The sequence below is a fragment of the Octopus bimaculoides genome, chromosome 6 (genome assembly GCF_001194135.2).
Source record: "Octopus bimaculoides isolate UCB-OBI-ISO-001 chromosome 6, ASM119413v2, whole genome shotgun sequence".
Lineage (NCBI taxonomy): Eukaryota > Metazoa > Mollusca > Cephalopoda > Octopoda > Octopodidae > Octopus > Octopus bimaculoides.
Genome location: NC_068986.1, coordinates 70,621,982 through 70,641,999, shown reverse-complemented (window position 1 = coordinate 70,641,999; position 20,018 = coordinate 70,621,982). Strand labels below are relative to the sequence as shown.

The 20,018-nt window shown below is 33.6% G+C and overlaps 2 protein-coding genes across 5 annotated transcripts in view; one reads left to right on the top strand and one right to left on the bottom strand.

Annotated features, from left to right (window-relative positions):
* The window catches only part of LOC106882865 (serine/arginine-rich splicing factor 6), a 44,438-nt gene extending 36,195 nt beyond the window's left edge, over positions 1-8,243 (top strand). For both annotated transcript variants that reach the window (XM_014933668.2, XM_014933669.2), the window contains exons 4-6: positions 4,811-4,906; positions 7,486-7,619; positions 7,715-8,243. In XM_014933668.2, the coding sequence (XP_014789154.1) occupies positions 4,811-4,906; positions 7,486-7,619; positions 7,715-8,129 (645 nt within the window). In that variant the 3' untranslated portion in view covers positions 8,130-8,243. The remainder of the gene's footprint in view (positions 1-4,810; positions 4,907-7,485; positions 7,620-7,714) is intronic.
* Positions 8,244-8,618: 375 nt separating this feature from the next.
* Positions 8,619-20,018, bottom strand: part of LOC106882864 (uncharacterized) — a 118,266-nt gene continuing 106,866 nt past the window's right edge. For all 3 annotated transcript variants that reach the window (XM_052968847.1, XM_052968849.1, XM_052968848.1), the window contains 5 exons: positions 17,777-17,920; positions 15,590-15,705; positions 14,638-14,784; positions 12,990-13,089; positions 8,619-9,220 (listed from right to left, as the gene is read on the bottom strand). In XM_052968847.1, the coding sequence (XP_052824807.1) occupies positions 9,077-9,220; positions 12,990-13,089; positions 14,638-14,784; positions 15,590-15,705; positions 17,777-17,920 (651 nt within the window). In that variant the 3' untranslated portion in view covers positions 8,619-9,076. The remainder of the gene's footprint in view (positions 9,221-12,989; positions 13,090-14,637; positions 14,785-15,589; positions 15,706-17,776; positions 17,921-20,018) is intronic.

The following is a 20,018-nucleotide window of genomic DNA, read 5'->3' as shown; positions in this document are numbered from 1 at the left end:
GGATGTCTTTCCTAACGCCAACCACTTTGCAGTGTGTACTGGGTGTGTTTTTCACATGCCACCAACACTGGTGGGATTGCCAAGTAACTTGCAAGGGGGGAACAAGAAATGGGTAAAGCCTCCTTGACTAAATGGGGTGAGTATTTGAGAGGGTGGAAAGATTTTATGCCAGGGACAAGCAGAAGAGTCTTGCTGTGGAGAAGATACAGCACTACCCCGCATTTATATAAAAGAGGATGAGAATATCTGTAAAAAGGGGATAGCAATGGGTTGCTTGAACAAAACCTTCAGGAAGCAAAAGATGATATGGGTAGTGGATCAGGAAGGGATAGTAGCTGATGGTTAGATATTGGGGTAGAGATGAATGCAGTGAGAGATGAGCAGGAGTGGCTGGATGGTGGAAAGAGATAAGAGTGACCCATGGGTGATAGTTCAAGGGGTAGATGATGAGCAAGGCAGGGGAGTGGTAGAGAGGGAGATGTAGAGGTACTTAAGAGGTAGCTATAAAATGGGTAGACGAAAGGGTGTAATGAGAATGACGGATGGAAGCAGAAACTCAGCACAAAAAGTTAAGGGATATAATGTCAAGAAGAAGTAGTTGAGATGAGGGGGTAATGCTTGTTGGGGCAGTGTATGTGTGTGTGTATTGGACTGTCTCTATGATGAACAAGAAGTTCAGCTGGACTCAACTCCACAGTTTTCTTAGTTCAGTGTTGTGTTGTTTTGCAGGGGAATTCAGACCTATCCAGGATTTGTAGATCTGGGTGCATGTATGTGTGTGTCTATATGTATTTATACGTATGTATGTATACATGTGTCTGTGTATGTAAGTATACATATGTCTATGTATGTATGTATATATATATGTGTATAATATATATAAAAGTATTTATGTGTGTGTGTGTGTGTGTATATATATATATATGTAAACATTGGTGTCTATGTATATGCATATACATGTCTATGTATATGCATATACATGTCTATGTATATGCATATACATGTCTATGTATATGCATATACATGTCTATGTATATGCATATACATATCTATGTATATGCATACACATGTATCTGGGTATATGCATACACGTGTATGTATATATATATATATATACGTGTGTGTGTGTGTACAAATGTATATTTACACATATGTACATATATGTGTGTGTACATGTATGTATGTATGTATAGAAGGGGTTATAATCAAAGTTGTGTACTTATGAAGCACATCTGCACATTCCAGTAATCAAATGTATGTAAGTAGATGTTTATTTTAAATGAGAAAGTCATACATACAAGTTGAAAATCTTAGTGAGTCATATTTGCAGTGTAAAGTATATATCAGAACAAAGACTGGAAAGTTTGGTATATTTTTAAAGTGAACTTTCCAGTCTTTGTTTTAATGTGTGTGTACATATATGTACATGTATATATATATGTCTATGTGTGTATATATGTTGTGTGTGTGTATATATATATATATATATATATATATATGCATGTATAAATGTCTATTTTTATATATATAGATACATATGTATCTGTGCTGTATGTGTATCTGTATACATGTTTGTGTGTGTATATGTATATTGTCTGTTTGTTTGTACTATGTATTGTACATCTGTGCGTATATATGTGTGTGTTTGTGCGTTTATATATATTGTGAGAGCTTGTAATGTAGTAAGTGGCCATGATAGAATAAAGTTTTCCAGCAATAAAACACTGAATACAAGTACTTATGAATTTTACTAATTTGTGGTCAACTGCAGGCTGTTTTGTTGTATATTTACATCAAATTTAACGTTGTATCAAATGAAAGAATATACATTTTCAATTTCTGGATTAAGATGTTTACATTTCTCACTTTTAAAATGAAAATTTATTTTATAAATCATCATAGATGTACGTGTATAGTGGGATAGATAGAAAGGTGCCAATAACTAAGTTGATAGAAGACAGGAAAAGATGGGAATGCTGTAGAGGGTAAGAAATAGGATTAGTTTGTTGGGGAGAGAAGAGAGGGAACCGGTTACTTCCTTAATTCTGAAGATAAAATGAATAAGAATAGTCTATTAATGCACAGGTTTTTTGTGTCGTTTTTTAAAATGAAAATGGAAAAAATATAGGAAAGTGTTGAAAATGTAGATGTAAGGAAATCTCAATGTTAGTGACATAAATATTTTCTATCAGATATGACTAAAAACTTCAACTGAGATAGAGTGAAATATATATATTTTTAGATAATTTTATCACTAATTCCTGTTAGTAAACTTCATGAAATTCTAAAAAACATTGATTCTCATGGTGAAAGTTTAAACATTCATGATAACTGCAAATTTAAATATTAGTGAAGATTTAAATATTCATGACAACTGAGCTACAAATACCCCTTATATTTTACATTAGAGGTACAAAAAGCTAATTCCCTCTACCAAGCTAGTTATCTGGTTGATCAACCTTATAAAAACTGATATTGTGAAAATTAGTTAAGGGATTTTGACAAAGGTCTCCTAAATTATAGAGGTATCTTCCTTATGTATATGACAGAATATACAAGAAATGATTTGTTGGTTTGAAGGCATCTCTCATATTAATACCAAATTCTTACAATTGGATAGTAAAGAGTAATATTTTTCTATTAAAGAGTATTGCTTTCTGTTATTCTTAAGACTAAATCCATTGCTGATATCAAAGACTCTGATGTCAATGTAATAATCAACGCATGATTGGTATTTATATTAAGCATTATGGATGAAAAATTCACCTTCCACCTGCTTTTGATACATCTGACAGATTTGGGAGAAATTAACCGCCTTGTTAGCTGTTTCTTGCTTCATCAGCTTAAACCAAAATACCCATGTTTAAAAGGTATTTAGCAAGGAAATCTACTGGTCAAGAGCAGTAGAATTAGAAAAAAAAATCCATTTATTCTACAAATAATTTGGACTCTTGATTGTTAGTGAAGCCAACAAAAACAAAGTTGACTTATTAGATGTAACTTTAAACTTTTTCTACTTATTTTATTTTTCTTTGAAATCAAAAGACTTGTTAAACTACAGACATAAGCTATTTTACTTCAGAATTGATAACTTCTCTGCTAATAAACAATTCTTTAATGAAGAGGGTCTATACTACAATAAAGCATTCATGAGAAGCAGTTTTAGAAAATATTTTGCCTTAAACAGTACAACCTACAATTCTGTCACACATACCACTAGCATGAGAAATAGAAATATCATGATGTAATACACCTTTCAACTTAGTATTCTGTAAAGCTAATTCCACCTTCTTAGAAATCACTTCCATTCACAGCATAGATACTATAGAATATTTAATACCATAAAATTATCTTACTGTATTTTGATCAAGCTGTAGTTTCTTCTAACCTATACAAACTATTTTGTATGAACAATAGTAACTTTATTAATTATCCCTTAGATTCCAAATGCTTGGATAATGATATAGTTTACCAAGGAAGTACTATCCCCAATTGCTCTTAGCACACATGTAGGTTTAACTTTCATCCCATCGCAATAGTTTTACTACACTTTCAAATGGAACATAGTATATAGAGTTAAGTGTTAGCCAGGAAAGTATGGCTAGTCTATTTGGCAAGAGCACCATACATTAAATAAACGTACTGCAAAGATTTCACTATGTAAACATATGTTCTCAATATCTGTCTGTCCAGAACTTTACCTTGGACGGACAAGACATATATCTCAACTTGCTCTGCCTATTAAGTTTTCTAATTGTATTTACTTTACTTTACTTCAACACTAACTCCTATATATTTTATCTGATGTATATTTTAGAGATTGTGGTTCTATTTCATTTACATGTTATATTCTTTATCTCTCTTAGTTTATTTTGAATCTTAACTCCTGGTATTTCATCATTCAGTGGTATTTTTCACTGTTTCTTCCACACAGAATTCTCTTGTTTATTATCAATAATTTGATAGGTTTCTTTATTGCTTTAAAACATTTTTTAGGTGTTGATTAGAGTTTTAGTTGTCATTAAATTTTACTGTTTTTATTTCATGCTTTTTACTTTCACTTGCCATTCTTTATTCTTGTCATTCCATTCACAGTTGCTAAATCCAGTTTAATCCATATATAACTCATCTTTTTCTCTTTAGAAAATTTTACTTTGTTTTGTTTCATAATTCATTTTGGCTCACATTCTTAAACTCAATTTAATACTGATTTTTTTTTACTTTTCCTATATTTTTTTTCAATTGTCATGTAAACAAAATCCTACAGCCCTACAACTTTTGTACTAGTAAATTACTCTATTTCATTTTGAATCTTTCACTTTCCCTGTCATTTGGTTCATTCTCTCTCACCTTACTATTTCTCATGCTTTTCCTCTCCCTATCTCTCTAAGCAGTATCTCCTGCCTCTTTCATTCATTTTGAAATCTAGGAACAAAAGTTTCTTAGTATTGAAATTGCAATCCTAATCTCTTCCCTTGTATTCTAAATTGTTCCATACTTGCTCTCCATAACTATGTATTCTCTCACTTGATACAACTTTGCAATCATATGATGTAGATTGTCGCAAATTATTAAAATTGGTGTGTGTGTGTGTGCACTCGCCTCTAAGCATGTGTGTTCTTTCAGAAGAAAGCTCATGTGAGAAAGAGAAGTGAAAAATTTTGGCTGTTTTAGAATTGGGTTACTAATTCCCATTCCCTAAATTATGAAAATTTAGAAACATATTCCTCTTATTTAAAAAAACAAAACAGTAAAATTTTCATCCATGCTTCTTCAATGTTCATACCAATTGTTTTTCTCACTATTACAGGATGCTATTAAATATGAAAATGGTCGAGAAGTATGTAATTCAAGTATCATTGTAGAATGGGCAAAAGGCAACCCAAGACGTCCTTTAGTCAGTAATGTAAGTATTTTTCTATAAACTATTTTAGTGGTGTAGTTTAAGGTGCTTAAATTGATTCTTGATGTGGACAAGTATTCTATTTCATTACCTGTGGAAGAAAGATAAAGTTAATCTTGAGGAGATTTGAACTTAGATCATAGTACATTTTGTCTAATACTCAAATGATTCTGCTTGTCCATTGCTTACTAATAAAATTAATAGTAGTAATAATCATAATACTACTTAGGAAATTAAGACCTTGAATACAGAAAAATATTAGCAATATAGTTATTAATGGGGAAATAAGAAAAACTTTGATAACTGCACTAAAAGAAGTAATTAAAATAGTGAAAATAAAAAATCTAGGGAATTAGAAACAAGATTTTAGGAGTCACATAAAAGTGGTAAAAATCCAGTAGGGTTGGGGTAGGCACTGAAAGGATATATATCAAAAAGTTTATTTAAAAGGGAGCAGAGGAAGTTGTAATCTGAAGATGAAATTAGCTACAAATAAAAATACAAAATGCTTTTAGGGAGGTAAAAAAAAAAAGACTGATCTAATTAAGGATAAACTTGGAGTTCACTATTAAATTGGGGTTACAGGTGTGAATTTAAACTAATTATGAAACAAAACAATAAGTAAAATCTAAAGAATTTAGAATTCTCTAAAGAGAAAAACACGGAGTAAAAGTCTAATGGTTAAAAAAAAGTAGGGTGAATAAAAATAGTAATAGTGAAGGTATTGTGTTGTACCAGGGTACTTTGTATTGATACTCCAAGTGGAGAAGACATAAAAATATTTTCAAATCAGAAGCTCAGTCTCATAATGCAGTGGTCCTCAGACTTTCTTTACACCACTAATTGATTTCATGCAAAACAATTTTTTTTCCTTGAACCTAGGATTACATACTCTTATTATTCTTACAGTTAGCTTGTGTTCTTTATTGGTGGGCAAAAACACTGACTTACACAAATGTAGGAAAAAGGCACAGATTGAAGTGGTAATTTTTTTCAGAATGAAACACCTTGCAGACTGCTATTGTTGGCACTCAGTCGCTTACAGCGTTGAGGGTTCCAGTTGATACGATCAACGGAACAGCCTGCTTGTGAAATTAACGTGCAAGTGGCTGAGCACTCCACAGACACGTGTACCCATAACGTAGTTCTCGGGGATATTCAACATGACTCAGTGTGACAAGGCTGACCCTTTGAATTACAGGCATAATAGAAACAGGGAGAAAGTTGTGGTGAAAGAGTACAGCATGGTTCGCCACCATCCCCTGCCGGAGCCTCGTAGAGCTTTAGATGTTTTTGCTCAATAAACACTCACAACGCCAGGTCTGGAAATCGAAACCGCGATCCCGCTGCCCTAACCACTGGGCCATTGCGCCTCCACAGCAGACTTCTATATAGTCAATAAACCAGAAATAAAATTTAAACATTCATTCTTTCCCTGTGGCCTTGTAACAAAGGATCCACTGCATGGTTTTAATCTGTGTCCAGTATTTAGGGTTCTCTACTATAATGATTCTGCTACAAGGAGGATGAAAAGGATCAGAGTTTTCTCCCTTCCATTCGAGCTTTCTCCGCTTCCTTCAAAATGAATGCAAATAAGGCGAATACGATTTTTGTAATTATGTATTTCGGGGCTGGTTAACTGATGTAATCCTGTTAAATCCAGGAAGTTAAGGGTTAATCTTGTGTAATTTTTTTAATCATCTAACTTGCTGAGATATTGTAAGATAAAATAAAATATAAATAGGATTCAGAAAATCAATTACTTTCAACTTTTCCTCTATCTGACCATGTAAAATATTTAATCTTTTCTTTCAGTACAAGAAATATATTTTAAGGGTTTGTTTGCTCAGTTTTTAACATTCATTTTTGGGTTTAAAAATTACATGATCACCATTAGTACTTTTTACATTTACATTCTTTTTTTTTCCTTACGTGAAAATGTCTATAAATTGAACATTTGCCTGTGTTAATGTAAATGTTTTCAAGGCTGACTGCAGCACCAATGATTGTCACTTAATATTCAATTAAATCCCAAGTTGGGAAGGTTTGACCATGTATCTGCACCAATTTATGTAGGCCCTATCAAAGGGATTTTTTTTTTTTGTTGCTAAAAACTAGCAGTTGCTCATGCATTTATCTCTCTTCATTGCACTAGTGTTATTTAAGGAAAAAGCTCGTCTTAAAATCCAATACAGCTTGGTACCAGTACTGTTGCAGGTACTGCTGTCAGATACTCCAAAGTATCTATCTCATTTGATGCTTTAACAGTTCACCAATCTACCTACCCTGAACTGATACTTTTTCTGCTGACACCAAAAAGATGAAAGACTTAAGTGAGTTTGAACTCAGAATGATGGGTGTCGGAGCAAATAGTGTAAGGCATTTTGTTCAGTGCTTTAACACATCTACTAAGTCACCTCTTTTCAATTAGATGAATACAAATGTCAAAAGATAACATTTTTTTAATACTTATGAATAATTTAATTACAGTAATAGTAATTTGAGTTCATCATAGGAAAAAGTATTTTTTTACATTGTAGTGATTATGTCATCTAATGAAAATAAACTATAAATTTGTTTAGGGCTATGATGAATGCTATCGCTGCCATCGACCTGGACATTGGGCTCGGGATTGCCCTGATGATCGTTACTATGGTTACAGAAGGCCTGAGCGCAGTAGCTACTACAGATCACCATCTCCACGCCGAAGACGAAGGTACTTATCAGTTTTTTTTTTTTTTTCACTGTTTCAGAATAAATTTGATGTATGTTGTGTGTAATATGTCTATATTGTTTTTTTTCAATTTGTAGATCTCGATCAAGGTCACGATCCAGAGACAGGCGTCGCAGAAGATCTCGAACAAGGTCTCATAGTAGAGATCGCAGTCGTAGTAGAGACCACAGGAGTAGTAGTAGAGACAGAAGACGACGTAGTCCAAGCAGTGAACATCGACGAGGTCGAGACAAACTTAGTCCAGATCACTATCGACGAGACAAAAGTAGATCGCGATCAAAGAGCCGTTCTCGATCTGTTAGTCAATCAAGAAGTAGATCTGTTAGCCGTTCCAGAAGTAGATCCCGAAGTGCTTCCAAAGGAAAAACAAATGGAGAACAAGAAACTGTTGCAGTGAAACCAGATCATTCTCATTCATCTAGTCGGTCACGCAGTAGATCTAGGGACAAGTTTACACGGCAGTCAAGAAGCAGAAGTGTTTCACAAAGCTGAAGACTAACAAAATTTTACAGAGGCCATCCATTGTTTTCATTTCTCTATATAAACTGTATTAGATCTTGAAATTCTACTTTTTGCTTGCAGTCATTAAAAGTTTTCTTACATTTATTTTTTTTTTTCATTTCTTCTTTCATCAGCTTGTTTCAGTGGCATCTTCCTATTAAACATTCAATTTCTACCCATTTATATATATATATATATATATATCAACCATCCAAAGTCTTAGTAACTAATGACTCTACTTTTCATTCTTCTGTTAAAATCTTCAGCTGACTGCTATGATTTTTTTAATCATTCAAAAGAAATATTCCCCTCCATCTCTTTCACATATTTGTGTTAAATTTCTTAAATTTTAATCTACTTCATAAGATCTCATCCTGTATTGATTATTTCCACTTCTTCAAGACTACTTGGTAATTGTTATTGTCTGCACTGTATAAACACTAATTTGTCTATTACAAATAAATTAAATTAATTCCACTATTGTTTTACTTCAGCCTTTATTAAATAATTCATCTTTTAAAATATTCCTTCTATTTACTCACTGTGAAACAGAGTTCTGAAACCTGTGGATAATATATAACATTTTATTTCTTTAATTTGCAACAATATTATTATTGTTTCTGAGTAAAAGAAGTCATGCCTTTAACTTCTTGGAAATTATAGCGCCCATTATTGCAGTAGTATTTTTATCATAATGAAAAAGAAATTAAGTGAGGCTGTGAGTGTCTTGAGAGAAGCATTAATTACTGGAAGACAAGGAAATGTGGATGATCCAAGCATAAAAATTTTATGTGGAAAAAAAAAAAAAAAATTCAAAGTATAAACTTGTTTTGGGTTTTAAGGTTATTATAATACAGTAAGTTGTGTAAGTAATTTAGACAGGAAATATTTATAATTTGTATTTTTTTCACTGAGAAATTAGCATCAAATATAGCAATTTAATAAATCCATTTTTGAAAGGCTCTTGTACCCTCTCTTTTCCATTCATTTGCTAAAATACAGTGGTTTTGGAACTCTGGTAGTGCACTTAGAATGCAAGCTCCAATATAGGCTGCATGGTATCTTTGGGGAGACGAATGAACCTATAAGGAAGTAGAAATTAAATATCAGTAATGTTTTTTATACTATCATACAAGAAAGATTACCAATTTTGTATATTTTTAAAAATCACTGTTTCATATTTAGATAACATTTAGTTATCATCATCATTTCACATTCACCTTCCTGTGCTGGCATGGTGACCAGATTCTCTTCCAGCCTCCAGCTCTTTTAGTTGCCTTACGGGTCTCTTTCTAAATGAAGTGCAGATTGCTTGATGCTTGCATGAATGCACACTGTTGCATGATAGCATGGACATTCAATGTGTAATGCTAGTGGTGTATGTATTATGGAATACATATGAGAGAAAAACTGTAGAAGAATTAATAGGCTGCAGCTTGTAAAAGACAAGACTATGTATAGGCATGGCATGCTTATGAAAGATGCCAGTTGTATAAATAAATTAGTACCAAGTACTTATGGACAGAACTTGTGAAAGAAGGCTAAAGAAGACAGGATGAAATTTTGAAGATTGAGTTGCATGACACTGAACTTCAGAAAGGAGATGACAGAGGGCTGCGACTCATGGTGAAGCTGTGCTGAAGACCCTCCCCCTCTCATGTAAAATGATGAATATTTAACACTTAGAGACAACTGAAATGTAGCAAATGATAGTAAATGAAATGTGATTGATTAGTGGTAATAAAGCAAGAATTTATGTTGCTTTAAGAGATTCATTAGACTATGAAGTAAAAATATTTTGTTTATGAAAATCCTTTTACATAGTGACTGTGGCAGACCTGCATCTCATTATTAACTAAGGGATTTGTTAAAGAAAATCCAAAGATCGGACACATGCAATGGTGGTATGCAGACATAATAGAGTGCTACAGTATTTAGTATTTTAATATTAATATTTTACTGGAATTGATTTTTGCTTTTAGGTAATCAATAAAATTTAGTACTCTTAAAAGTTAGAATACGCTTAAGTTTTCTTGCTCATCTACTTTGTAAGATCTCTTGAGCTACAAATGACATTTGATTTTCATATTTGATTATTTCACTATTTCTGTACCTACTATATTGATTGTAATAATTGGCAATTTCACTGATGTATGTGGATAACATGAGATTAAATTAAAGCAATATTTTATTTATCAAGACTGCTTATTGACATGTTGATTGGTTCTATCTCCTTATTTTGACAAATATGACCAGCTGCTTCTATGTCGTCACCTGTGCAATTCTGATGATTGCTTGGAAGTGTGGCCCTGTGAATCATAAGGCAGGCAGCATGATGAGACGAGTGGTAATTCTGAATAAAATTTTGCACTGCAGATAACCTTGAATAAAATTCTGCAGGGTGGAATAAAACTCACCATAGTCAAGACACTCCATCTGGTACAGTAACTCTGAATCTAAAAGATCTGCACAGAGAAGACATGGACTGGATCTCCAAAAGCTGCAGTGAAGAAAATCCCTCTGAACAAAAACTGACAGTGTGGAGGGAACGAACACTTCAGTGCTGACAGACATCCTTTCTAGTGCTGGTGATGAGTAAATGTAGCCAGTCTATGCTGTAAAGTGATTGGTAATTGAGGTATGCTAATAGAGGTATGGCAAAATTATTACAGTCACAAACAATGCAAAACTATTTGCATGTATAGGACTGTTAATGCTAGTGGAGGAAGTCAGCTAGGAACTCTTCAAACAGACATCAAATGATTGCATGATGTGTGCTTTGTAAAAAAGGTAAGTGGAAAGGGAACCGCAACCAAACAGGTTGGATGAAGTAGGCATGTTGTTGGCAGATGAAGTAATTAACTAAACTTAGATTAGCCATAGGCAATAGTTACCTGAGCATATATATGACAATCAGGAGTGACAGATGAGCAAAAGTACCTCAATGAAGTCCTTTTGCAGTTTACCCTAATAACAAATGACTGACTTCATTATCATTGCTAGTGGTATTAATGAACACGGACTACTCTCATGTATGTAGAGAGAGGATATGAGTATGATACAAAGAATGGGGAGGGACTGGAGTTCTGTGCTGCAAGAGTGCAAATAACCTAATTACTTGAAACACTAACTTCAGGAAACCAGCCGTCCAGCCACATGATTACCAATCCAGGTAGACTTCATATTCAACAAGAAACTGGATAGACAACTATTTGTGAACACTATATTTTTCCCTGGTGAAGAATGTAGCACTCAACATAAAGGCAAGTGACAAATAACATCAAAGGTAAGAGGATTCAGAAGACAAGACAGCCTGGAGAAAGAAGGTATGAAAGTTAGAGGATCATTCAGTCAGGCATAGATTCAAAGAAGTGGAGACAAAACTTGAAATTGAGGGCAACTGGGAATTTCTATGGGATCACTAGATAACTGCTAAAATGTCACAGGCCAGATTTGTGCTTGGAGCAAGATTATGTCCAGCCAGATGGAAGGTAACATGATGTTGGAATGCTAAATTAGACATGGCCTTAACAGATTGGAAGATGAGTGGAATCAAAAAATATAAGGTTGCTAGAAAAGAAGCTAGACATATACACAGCATGGAGAGACAAGCTTGAATAACTAGCAGTCATTGAACTGGAGGAAGCTGACAGGACACCAAGCTCTCAGTCATGAGTTCAATGTACAAGTTGGTGTGCACTAGGGCTCATTTCTCAACTCCCTACTGTCCATTATAGTTCTTGAAGCTTTAACAAGGAAGTTTAAGATTGGCTGTCTGAGAACTTCTATATACTGATGGCTTAGTTCTCCTAGATGAATCTACTGAAGATTTAGAACAAAAAATTTAAACATGCAAACAGAATCTAGAATTGAAAGTTAACCTAGCAAAGGTAAAAAAAATTAGCAAGAAAGGAGACAAGACTCTATTGTCTCCTTAGTCTTTTCTTGTTCACTACATCTAATTCACTTTTTTTTTCTCTCATTCATGTACACTAACATTACACATGTAAATATGCAGAAAAGGAGTAGACTGGAATTGTGTATCGTATACTCAACATAACCTAAAGGAAGTGTTGTGGGATGACTTTGCACAAGAGTAGTTAGTTGTAAAAGAACACAAGAAATAGATTTTTTTCAAATATTCTACTAAACATTTTGGAAATTTATTTCTCAAGTACTGTTACGTTGTTGGGTATGACAAGCTTCCTTGAAATATTACTGTATTAAATAGATGATAGATTTAACAGTGGAAGTGGATATTCCAGAGTAAGAAGAGGGTTAAGTGTAGATTGTACGATGTTTGTATGTAAAGTACAATGTTGCATGCTAGTGATACATGGACATTGAATGAAGAGAATGTGTGCAAGATGAAGGGAAATGAGGTGAGCATGCTGGATGTGTAATGTTAGCGAGCATGTATGATGAAGCACATACAGTTAAAAAAAAATTAAAATAAATGTAGTGAACAAGAGAAAAGACTAAGCTAGTACAGGCACATGATGTGCATGGAGGAAGCCAGTTGTATGAATAAATGATGAGAATTTCAAGTGGATGGAAACTGTAGAAGTGGGAGGCCAAGGAAGGCATGATGAGGTGGTGAAGGTTTAACCTCATGAAAGAACTAACGAAGGGCCTTAACTCATAATGAAGTGTTGTACTGGAGAAGACCTATCTCTCTGATGCAAACATGGTAAAAGTGATGTAAAACGATGATGGTCAACATGACTACTTCATTTCGCTATAAAACTGGAGCCCTTGTTCCAAAATTTAGAAATTAATAATAACCATTTGTAGTAAGCACTTTCACAATCTATATTCATAAGTTATAGTTTAAGGATCTGTATATCTTACCTGCACAAGAAGAGATGGATTGACTAGTTTTTGAACTTCCTTCTCCAATCTTGCTGCAAATCCAGGGATCATTGTTACACCTCCACTTAGGTAGATAGCTCTGTTAAGATATTCACAAGAAGAATAAAACTAGACAACCTCTTGTTTAAAGGAACTTGCATTTATTTAATTTTGGTTTTCTTTTAATACAGATGCCCCGGTTAAGATAGTTCTGCAAATATCTGTATATAAATGAAATAATGGCTATGGAGTCAAGGTACTGAACTGATTATATTTCTTTTAAGTCCAAACCTTACTTCTGTTATTGTTATACTCCTGAAAAGGCATTTACATCTTGCTTTAAAAAAACAAATCCCTTGTTAATGTCACAACTGACTTTATGGAAAAAAAAGGACATTCAGCAAGTATTGATGTTTGAAGTTGGAGATCATCCTTATTACTAATCAAATAAAGGAGGCAAGTTGGTAGAATGATTAGCACACTGGACAAAATACTTAGTGGCATTTCTTCTGGTGAGTTCAAATTCCACCAAGGTTGACTTTGCCTTTCATCCTTTCAGGGTTAATGAAATAAGTACCAGTTGAGTACTGAGGTCGATGTAATTGGCTAACCCCACACCTACCAAACTTCAGACTTTGTGCCAATAGTTGAAAGGATTATTACTCATTAAATAGTTTGGAATAGCATTCATTAGTAAGTCTGAGATAAATGGAGTTGTGCATCCTATCTGTTTCAGTTCTCGAAATAAAATAAAAAATTTAAAAACCCCACAAAATCACTATTCATTTGGCATAAACTTTATAAATCCAATAAAAGTAATAAAGTATTTTAAAAGATACTTTTTATTTAGTGAAAAGCCTTATTTTTTCTTAGTTTTTAATATTGATTTGGTATTTTTTTGTTATTGATGACCTGTAAATAAATGTATGATGTAATTTTTGCTAATTATATGAACCACTAAAATAATAAGCAATATCTTAGATTACAAATGAGGACATTTAATAGCCAAAGTTTCTGATCTGTAGAAATATTTAAATGAAGTCAAGAGACGTTAACAATTGTCATCAACAAAGAAATGAAAACCTAATCACGTTCACTTCTCTAGATTGGTAGCAGTGTTTAATTTTGTTTCTTAAAACTACTAATTGTATATCAATGATGGAAAATAAAAAAATTTATAAAGTAAGGCCAAGTGTTGATATTGAATAATTACGGAAGATTTTCAACAACGTTTGCTTAAGCTTTCAATCGTCAAGATGAGTTACCTCCCCTCACTAACAAGCGGAAGAAAACTGGATATAAAATTTCATAAAAGAAAGAAAACAAATAAAAAGGAAAAAAAAAACCTAATAGGTTTAAAGAAAAATATTGCAACACAAATCAATCTTGAGGAGCAAATAAGAAGTTTAGGTTAGCCTTTCTTTGAATTTCTTTGGATTATCAAGTCACGAATATATCTTTTTCTAGATAAAATGTCTCCCAAACTATTACCTCATATACAACCTTTAATGCAGATGACTAAAACAGGAAGATGCCAAAGTTTACCATTTCATCCTTTTGGGACTGAGAAAAAAGAACCAGTAATAGATATTGAATCAATTTCATGAACATTAACCTTGGACCTAACAGGAATAATATTTTTACCAACCTGCACATATGCCTCCTGTTATCCACTGGACATGCATTAATTGCTTTTAATACCAGGGCTTGAACTGTGGGATAGTCCATACCCCACAGGTCTGTATTAAAGAAACCTTCAGGACTTGCAAAGCAGCTAATATCATGGCTTATGGTGCTGTAAGACAGGAAAATATTTCATTAATAAATATATTTTCATGTTTTATTTTAGTTAACTTCAAATGACATTTTACTGATAAGAGAATTGTAGTTCACTCGAAGCAATGTAGCACAAAAGTAGAAAAAGAAATGGAAAATAAAAAAGCTTTTAACAATGCAGTAAGATCTACAAAAACCTTTATATTTCAGGTGCAAAGATCCTTCTTCAGAACGAAACAGCTCCAAAAATGTCTAGCCTCATAGATTTCATTTAAACTGCGCGGTGGCTACAACCAAAATCATAACTGTTATGTCCCGCATTATGATGATGTATTTCATTGTCTTTGTGAGACTGCCCCGAACAGCATACCTCACTGACACTACTGACTGTGTCAGTCCACTATTTATTAGTAGTGGACCAGCCCACTTCTCACCAGGGGGCATCCACCGCAACAATAACTTACGCCACCAACACCATCTTCTACTACCACCATAATTACAGAAGATTTTCGACAATGTTTGTTTAAGCTTTCAATCGTCAAGATGAGTTACCTCCCCTCACTGACCACCAATAAGAGAGCTGCTTGTACTAGCAGTTGGAGAGTTGCTGCTACTGCTGCTAACTCTAATGTTGAGCAGTTTAAATAAAATAGCGAAATTGATGTAACTAGATATTTCTTGAACTGCTTCCTTCTGTGCCTGAAATATAAGGTTTTTGTGAAACTTTTTTTATTGCTAAAAGCTTTCTTTATTTTCCTTTTAGTTTACTAGTAGTTTAAAAAAAAAAAATTCCATTAATTATATTTGATTTATCAATACAATACCTATAGGTGTCTTTTGGTATATTATATTTGTTTAAATATACTGATGACAAGAACTTCTCTGGCTGCTGCATATATTTCTGTATCTCTTCTTCATAATTTTTGGATACATAGCACGTCTGAAAAATATTTATAGAATATTATTCAAATCTTTCATTAATGCATTAAAAACTTATCTTTGAAAACATTCTAGATAATGTTTTTCCCTTAGTAGGAAAGATGATAAACATTTCTTCATATTATTTGGTGGGACTAGAAATTTGAAATTGAAGAATTATAAGGAAAAGATGCATAGAGTTCACCTATTTTATTTTTCATTCACTTATTATGAAGTACTTAAAATTTCTAGTCGGTGGTAATTATGTATTTCATCCTTTTTAGAAATCACCAGCATGATTATAACCTGTGACTTACTAATTAAACAGTTTATGGAGTGAGACATTTCATTAAAAGATAGAAAATAATTTCAGTCTGGAGGAAATTCATGGAATGCATGTGCTTTTCTTTTTCTTCATAGAGTATTAATAGTTTAGCAAATGAAAAAAGAAAGCTTTTAGTGTTTACATACAAGATAATTATTCACCAAGACCTCTTCATTCCTTATCCAGAACTTCTACCCATCAAAAAATTAGGTCCCTTTTTTATTTTCCGACTGGTGTGCTTGCAGTGTTATGTCACAAAATTCTGATTTAATTACTTTAAAGATTTTGTCAGTGATTCATCATCATTATCATCCTTTAATGTCTGTTCTCCATGCTGGCATGGGTTGATAGGAGCTGGCTAGGGAGATGTCTGCACTAGACTTCTGTGTCTGCTTTAGCACAGTTTTTACAGCTGGATGCCCTTCCTAACACCAGCCACCCAGCAGAGTGGACAAAAGATTACTAATTAATATTGATTTCAAATTTTGGCACAAGACTAGCAATTTTGGGAGAGGGGATAAGTTGACCTCAGTACTCAACTAGTACTTATTTTATTGACCCCAAGATAATGAAAGGCAAACTCAAGTTCACTGGAATTTGAGCTCAGAGCATGAGATGGAACGAAATGCTGCTAAACATTTTACCCAGCATGCTAACAATTCAGCCAGCTTGCCACCTTATGATTACTAGATAATATTAAAAAAAAAAAAAAAAAAGGCTCTGATTTCTTAAATTTTGTTCTGTTTCCAAGTTATTTGGATATGAACTGTGCAACCCAGTCTGCTTTAAAATGTCTTATTCTAAGCAGAAAATAATTGCTACAATATATAAAATCAGTTATATGAAAATGAAATGCAATAAATCCTTTTGTTATATGATTAATCACTATCCTAAAAGTGATAGTGTACATTTCCAGTCTTCCATGGAAAATATGTTTGGCCATGGGGAAATATTACCTTGCCTTACCCAGGTGAGAGTCGGTAGTAGGAAAGGCACCGAGTCATAGAAAATCTGCCTCAATGAAAATTCCATCTGATTTGTGCAAGCATGGAAAAGTAGATGTTACATGATGATGATGATGATAGTGTGTTATAGGTAGGTTGCATTTGTAAAGTCAGATCATCATCATCATTTTAATGTCCACTTTTCCATGCTTGCATGGGTTGGATGGAGTTCATTTGAGGCTGATTTTCAATAGTTGAATACTCTTCCTGTCACCAGCTTTCACCTGTTTCCAAGTAAGATAATATTTCCCCATGGCCAGACATATTTTCACAGACAATGGAAATAACACTGCTTGCAAGATAGCACACTCATTTACATCTATCTTGTGATGGAGACACACAACCATGTATGTATGTGCACATGCACACACAATGGGCTTTCAGTTTCCATTTGCCAAATCCACTCTTAAGATCCAGGGATATAGCACTTGCCCAAGGTGTCACACAGTGGGACTGAACCAAGTGGTTCAGAAGCAAACTTCTTACCATACAACTACACCTGCACCAGATATTTGCATTAGTTATTGAAGTAAAGCATTTTATGGATTCATGGTATCTCTCTTCTGTTAAAATAGCAAAGAGAGAATGGTAAAGTTAAATTTCTTGACATTTCAATTTTAGAAGTCTCTCTATGAGTAGATAATAATTAACTTTGTTGACATTCAATTACTGATTTGATAATTAGTAGATTAACCATATTTAAATTAGATATGATACCACACTAGAAAATGAAATTCAATAATTAGGATTAACCTAAAAATTACCTGCTCCATAACATATCGAACAAGAATTTGCTCCAATGGTGAGTACAAAGGAAAATTGTGTTTTGCCAATCCAGATCTCAATGACTGCCGAATTTTGCCAGCACCATATGACTGAACTGATTGTCCCCCTTCAATTGCAAATCCTGTAGGTGAAAAGAGATGGAAATAAATGTCAGAACAGAAATAAATTATACAGCACATTATACTCATTAAGGGGTATTGTATACTAACAGTGAAAGAAAATTTGTAGATTTTGAGCAGCAAGAAAACAGCAAATCATATTTTGAAGCTTACATCTTAAAAGAGGCTAAATTTGATTGAAAAGATAAATTTGAATTTAGGGAGTGGGAAATGCATCATCAGGTATTTTAAAAATTGCTTTGTCTTCTATAGCCCTTATGAATGGATTTGGTAGATGAAAACTGAAAGAAGCCCATTGTGTGTGTGCATGCATATATATATATATATAATACAAATAATAAATGAGTATATGCATATATACGTACATGTATGTACATACTTACATCTACCTGTATATATAGATGCATATCTGGGTACAGGATTGCAAACAAAACGTAGACAAAATGATAAACAAGTACAGAAAACACACAGGCCACATAGAGAACATTTCCTTCATCAGCTGCCACCATTCAACACTAGTGTTTCGAAGAGTTATATATATATGAGTGAGTGGACAAACAAAAGGAAGGGCACTCTACACATTTATTGGGAGTTACATGTATTGTCCAAAACAGTTTGAATCAGATTCTGAATCATACTGTTTTGAACAACACACACACACACACACACACACACACACACACACACACACACTGTATATGCACATATATGGGTGATTGTAGATGTGTGTGAGTAGGTGTCTCTTTGTCTTAACATATATGTGATTATTGTAAACAAGTGTCACTATCATAAAAGTTTGTTCTTCATTGCCAATCTCCTGTGAAAACATGTCCAGCCATGGAGAAATATTAGAAATAGAGGGTTGATGGTGACAGGAAAGATATCTGGTTGCAGAAAATCTACCTCAAAAAATTCTGTATGTCCTACACAAGCATGGAAAGTGAATATGAAAATGATAATGATGATTTAAGACTGTTTCATTTTGTTAGCAGGGAAATTTTCTGAGTAAGAGAAACTGGAAAGATATCAATATTAAGAAGGCACCTGGGTTTGGGTTTCCTCAGTGAAAAATGAGAGTGCTTGCATCTGCTTCTGCAAGAGTGAGGTATGTAACAGTTGTAGTGGCAACTGTAATAACAAATAAAGCTTGGTCAAAACAAATCCCTAACCTCTTTTATAGTCCACTGTTATGACTGTATGAAATAATCCTTGATACTCATTGTTGGACTGGCAGACGTTTGTCTAAGTCCTACCAGTCAGATAGAGGTAATGTACTATCACTAAGCTATTCTGCTTGCCCTACAGAATGTCCGAGTAGACTGGAGTGCTTGCTCATTCAATTCTTATGAAAGTGATAAATTATTTTGATCAGGAAGTTTGGACCTGGGTTTGGAATGCTGAAATATGTTTTACATCTTCGCCTCTTGGTTTTCCAACTGGAGTAGCAAAGAATCTTCTCCACTGCAGGGCATCTGTTTCTGTCCCTCTATCATACTCTAACCTCTCATCACCTAGCACAAATGCACCCCACTTTATTCTATTCCCCATTTAGTTGAAGGGATCTTGTCTTATAAGTTGGTGATCTCACTAGCGCTGGTGCCATGTAAAAAGCACCTTTGTACACTCTACAAAGTGGTTGGCATTAAGAAGTGCATCCAGCACTAGAAACCATGTAAAAGCAGACAGTAGAACATGGTGCAGTCTTCTGGATTGTCAGCTCCTGTCAAGCTATCCAATCCATGCCAGCATAAAAAGCAGGCATTAAATGATGATAACAATGACTACCTAGTTTGAAAAATGTGTTTTGTTTTGAGTGCTATATGTGAAATTATTATTGTTAAAGTTATAAAAACATGATTACAATAAACAATATTACAGTCAACAATACAAAACTGATAAAATTATTTAATTTTTTTTATAACCTTTTTTGTGTTGATTATACTTATTGCTATATTGATTTTTTAGATAATTAAAAATAACTGATCATGTTTATAATAAGCAACAATTCTTCAATTGTTACTGACTTTATGCAGCAGCAATTGAAAATTAATTTTTCTTATCAGAAACAATACAAAGCTGGAGATTTCTATTTTAAAGAGAC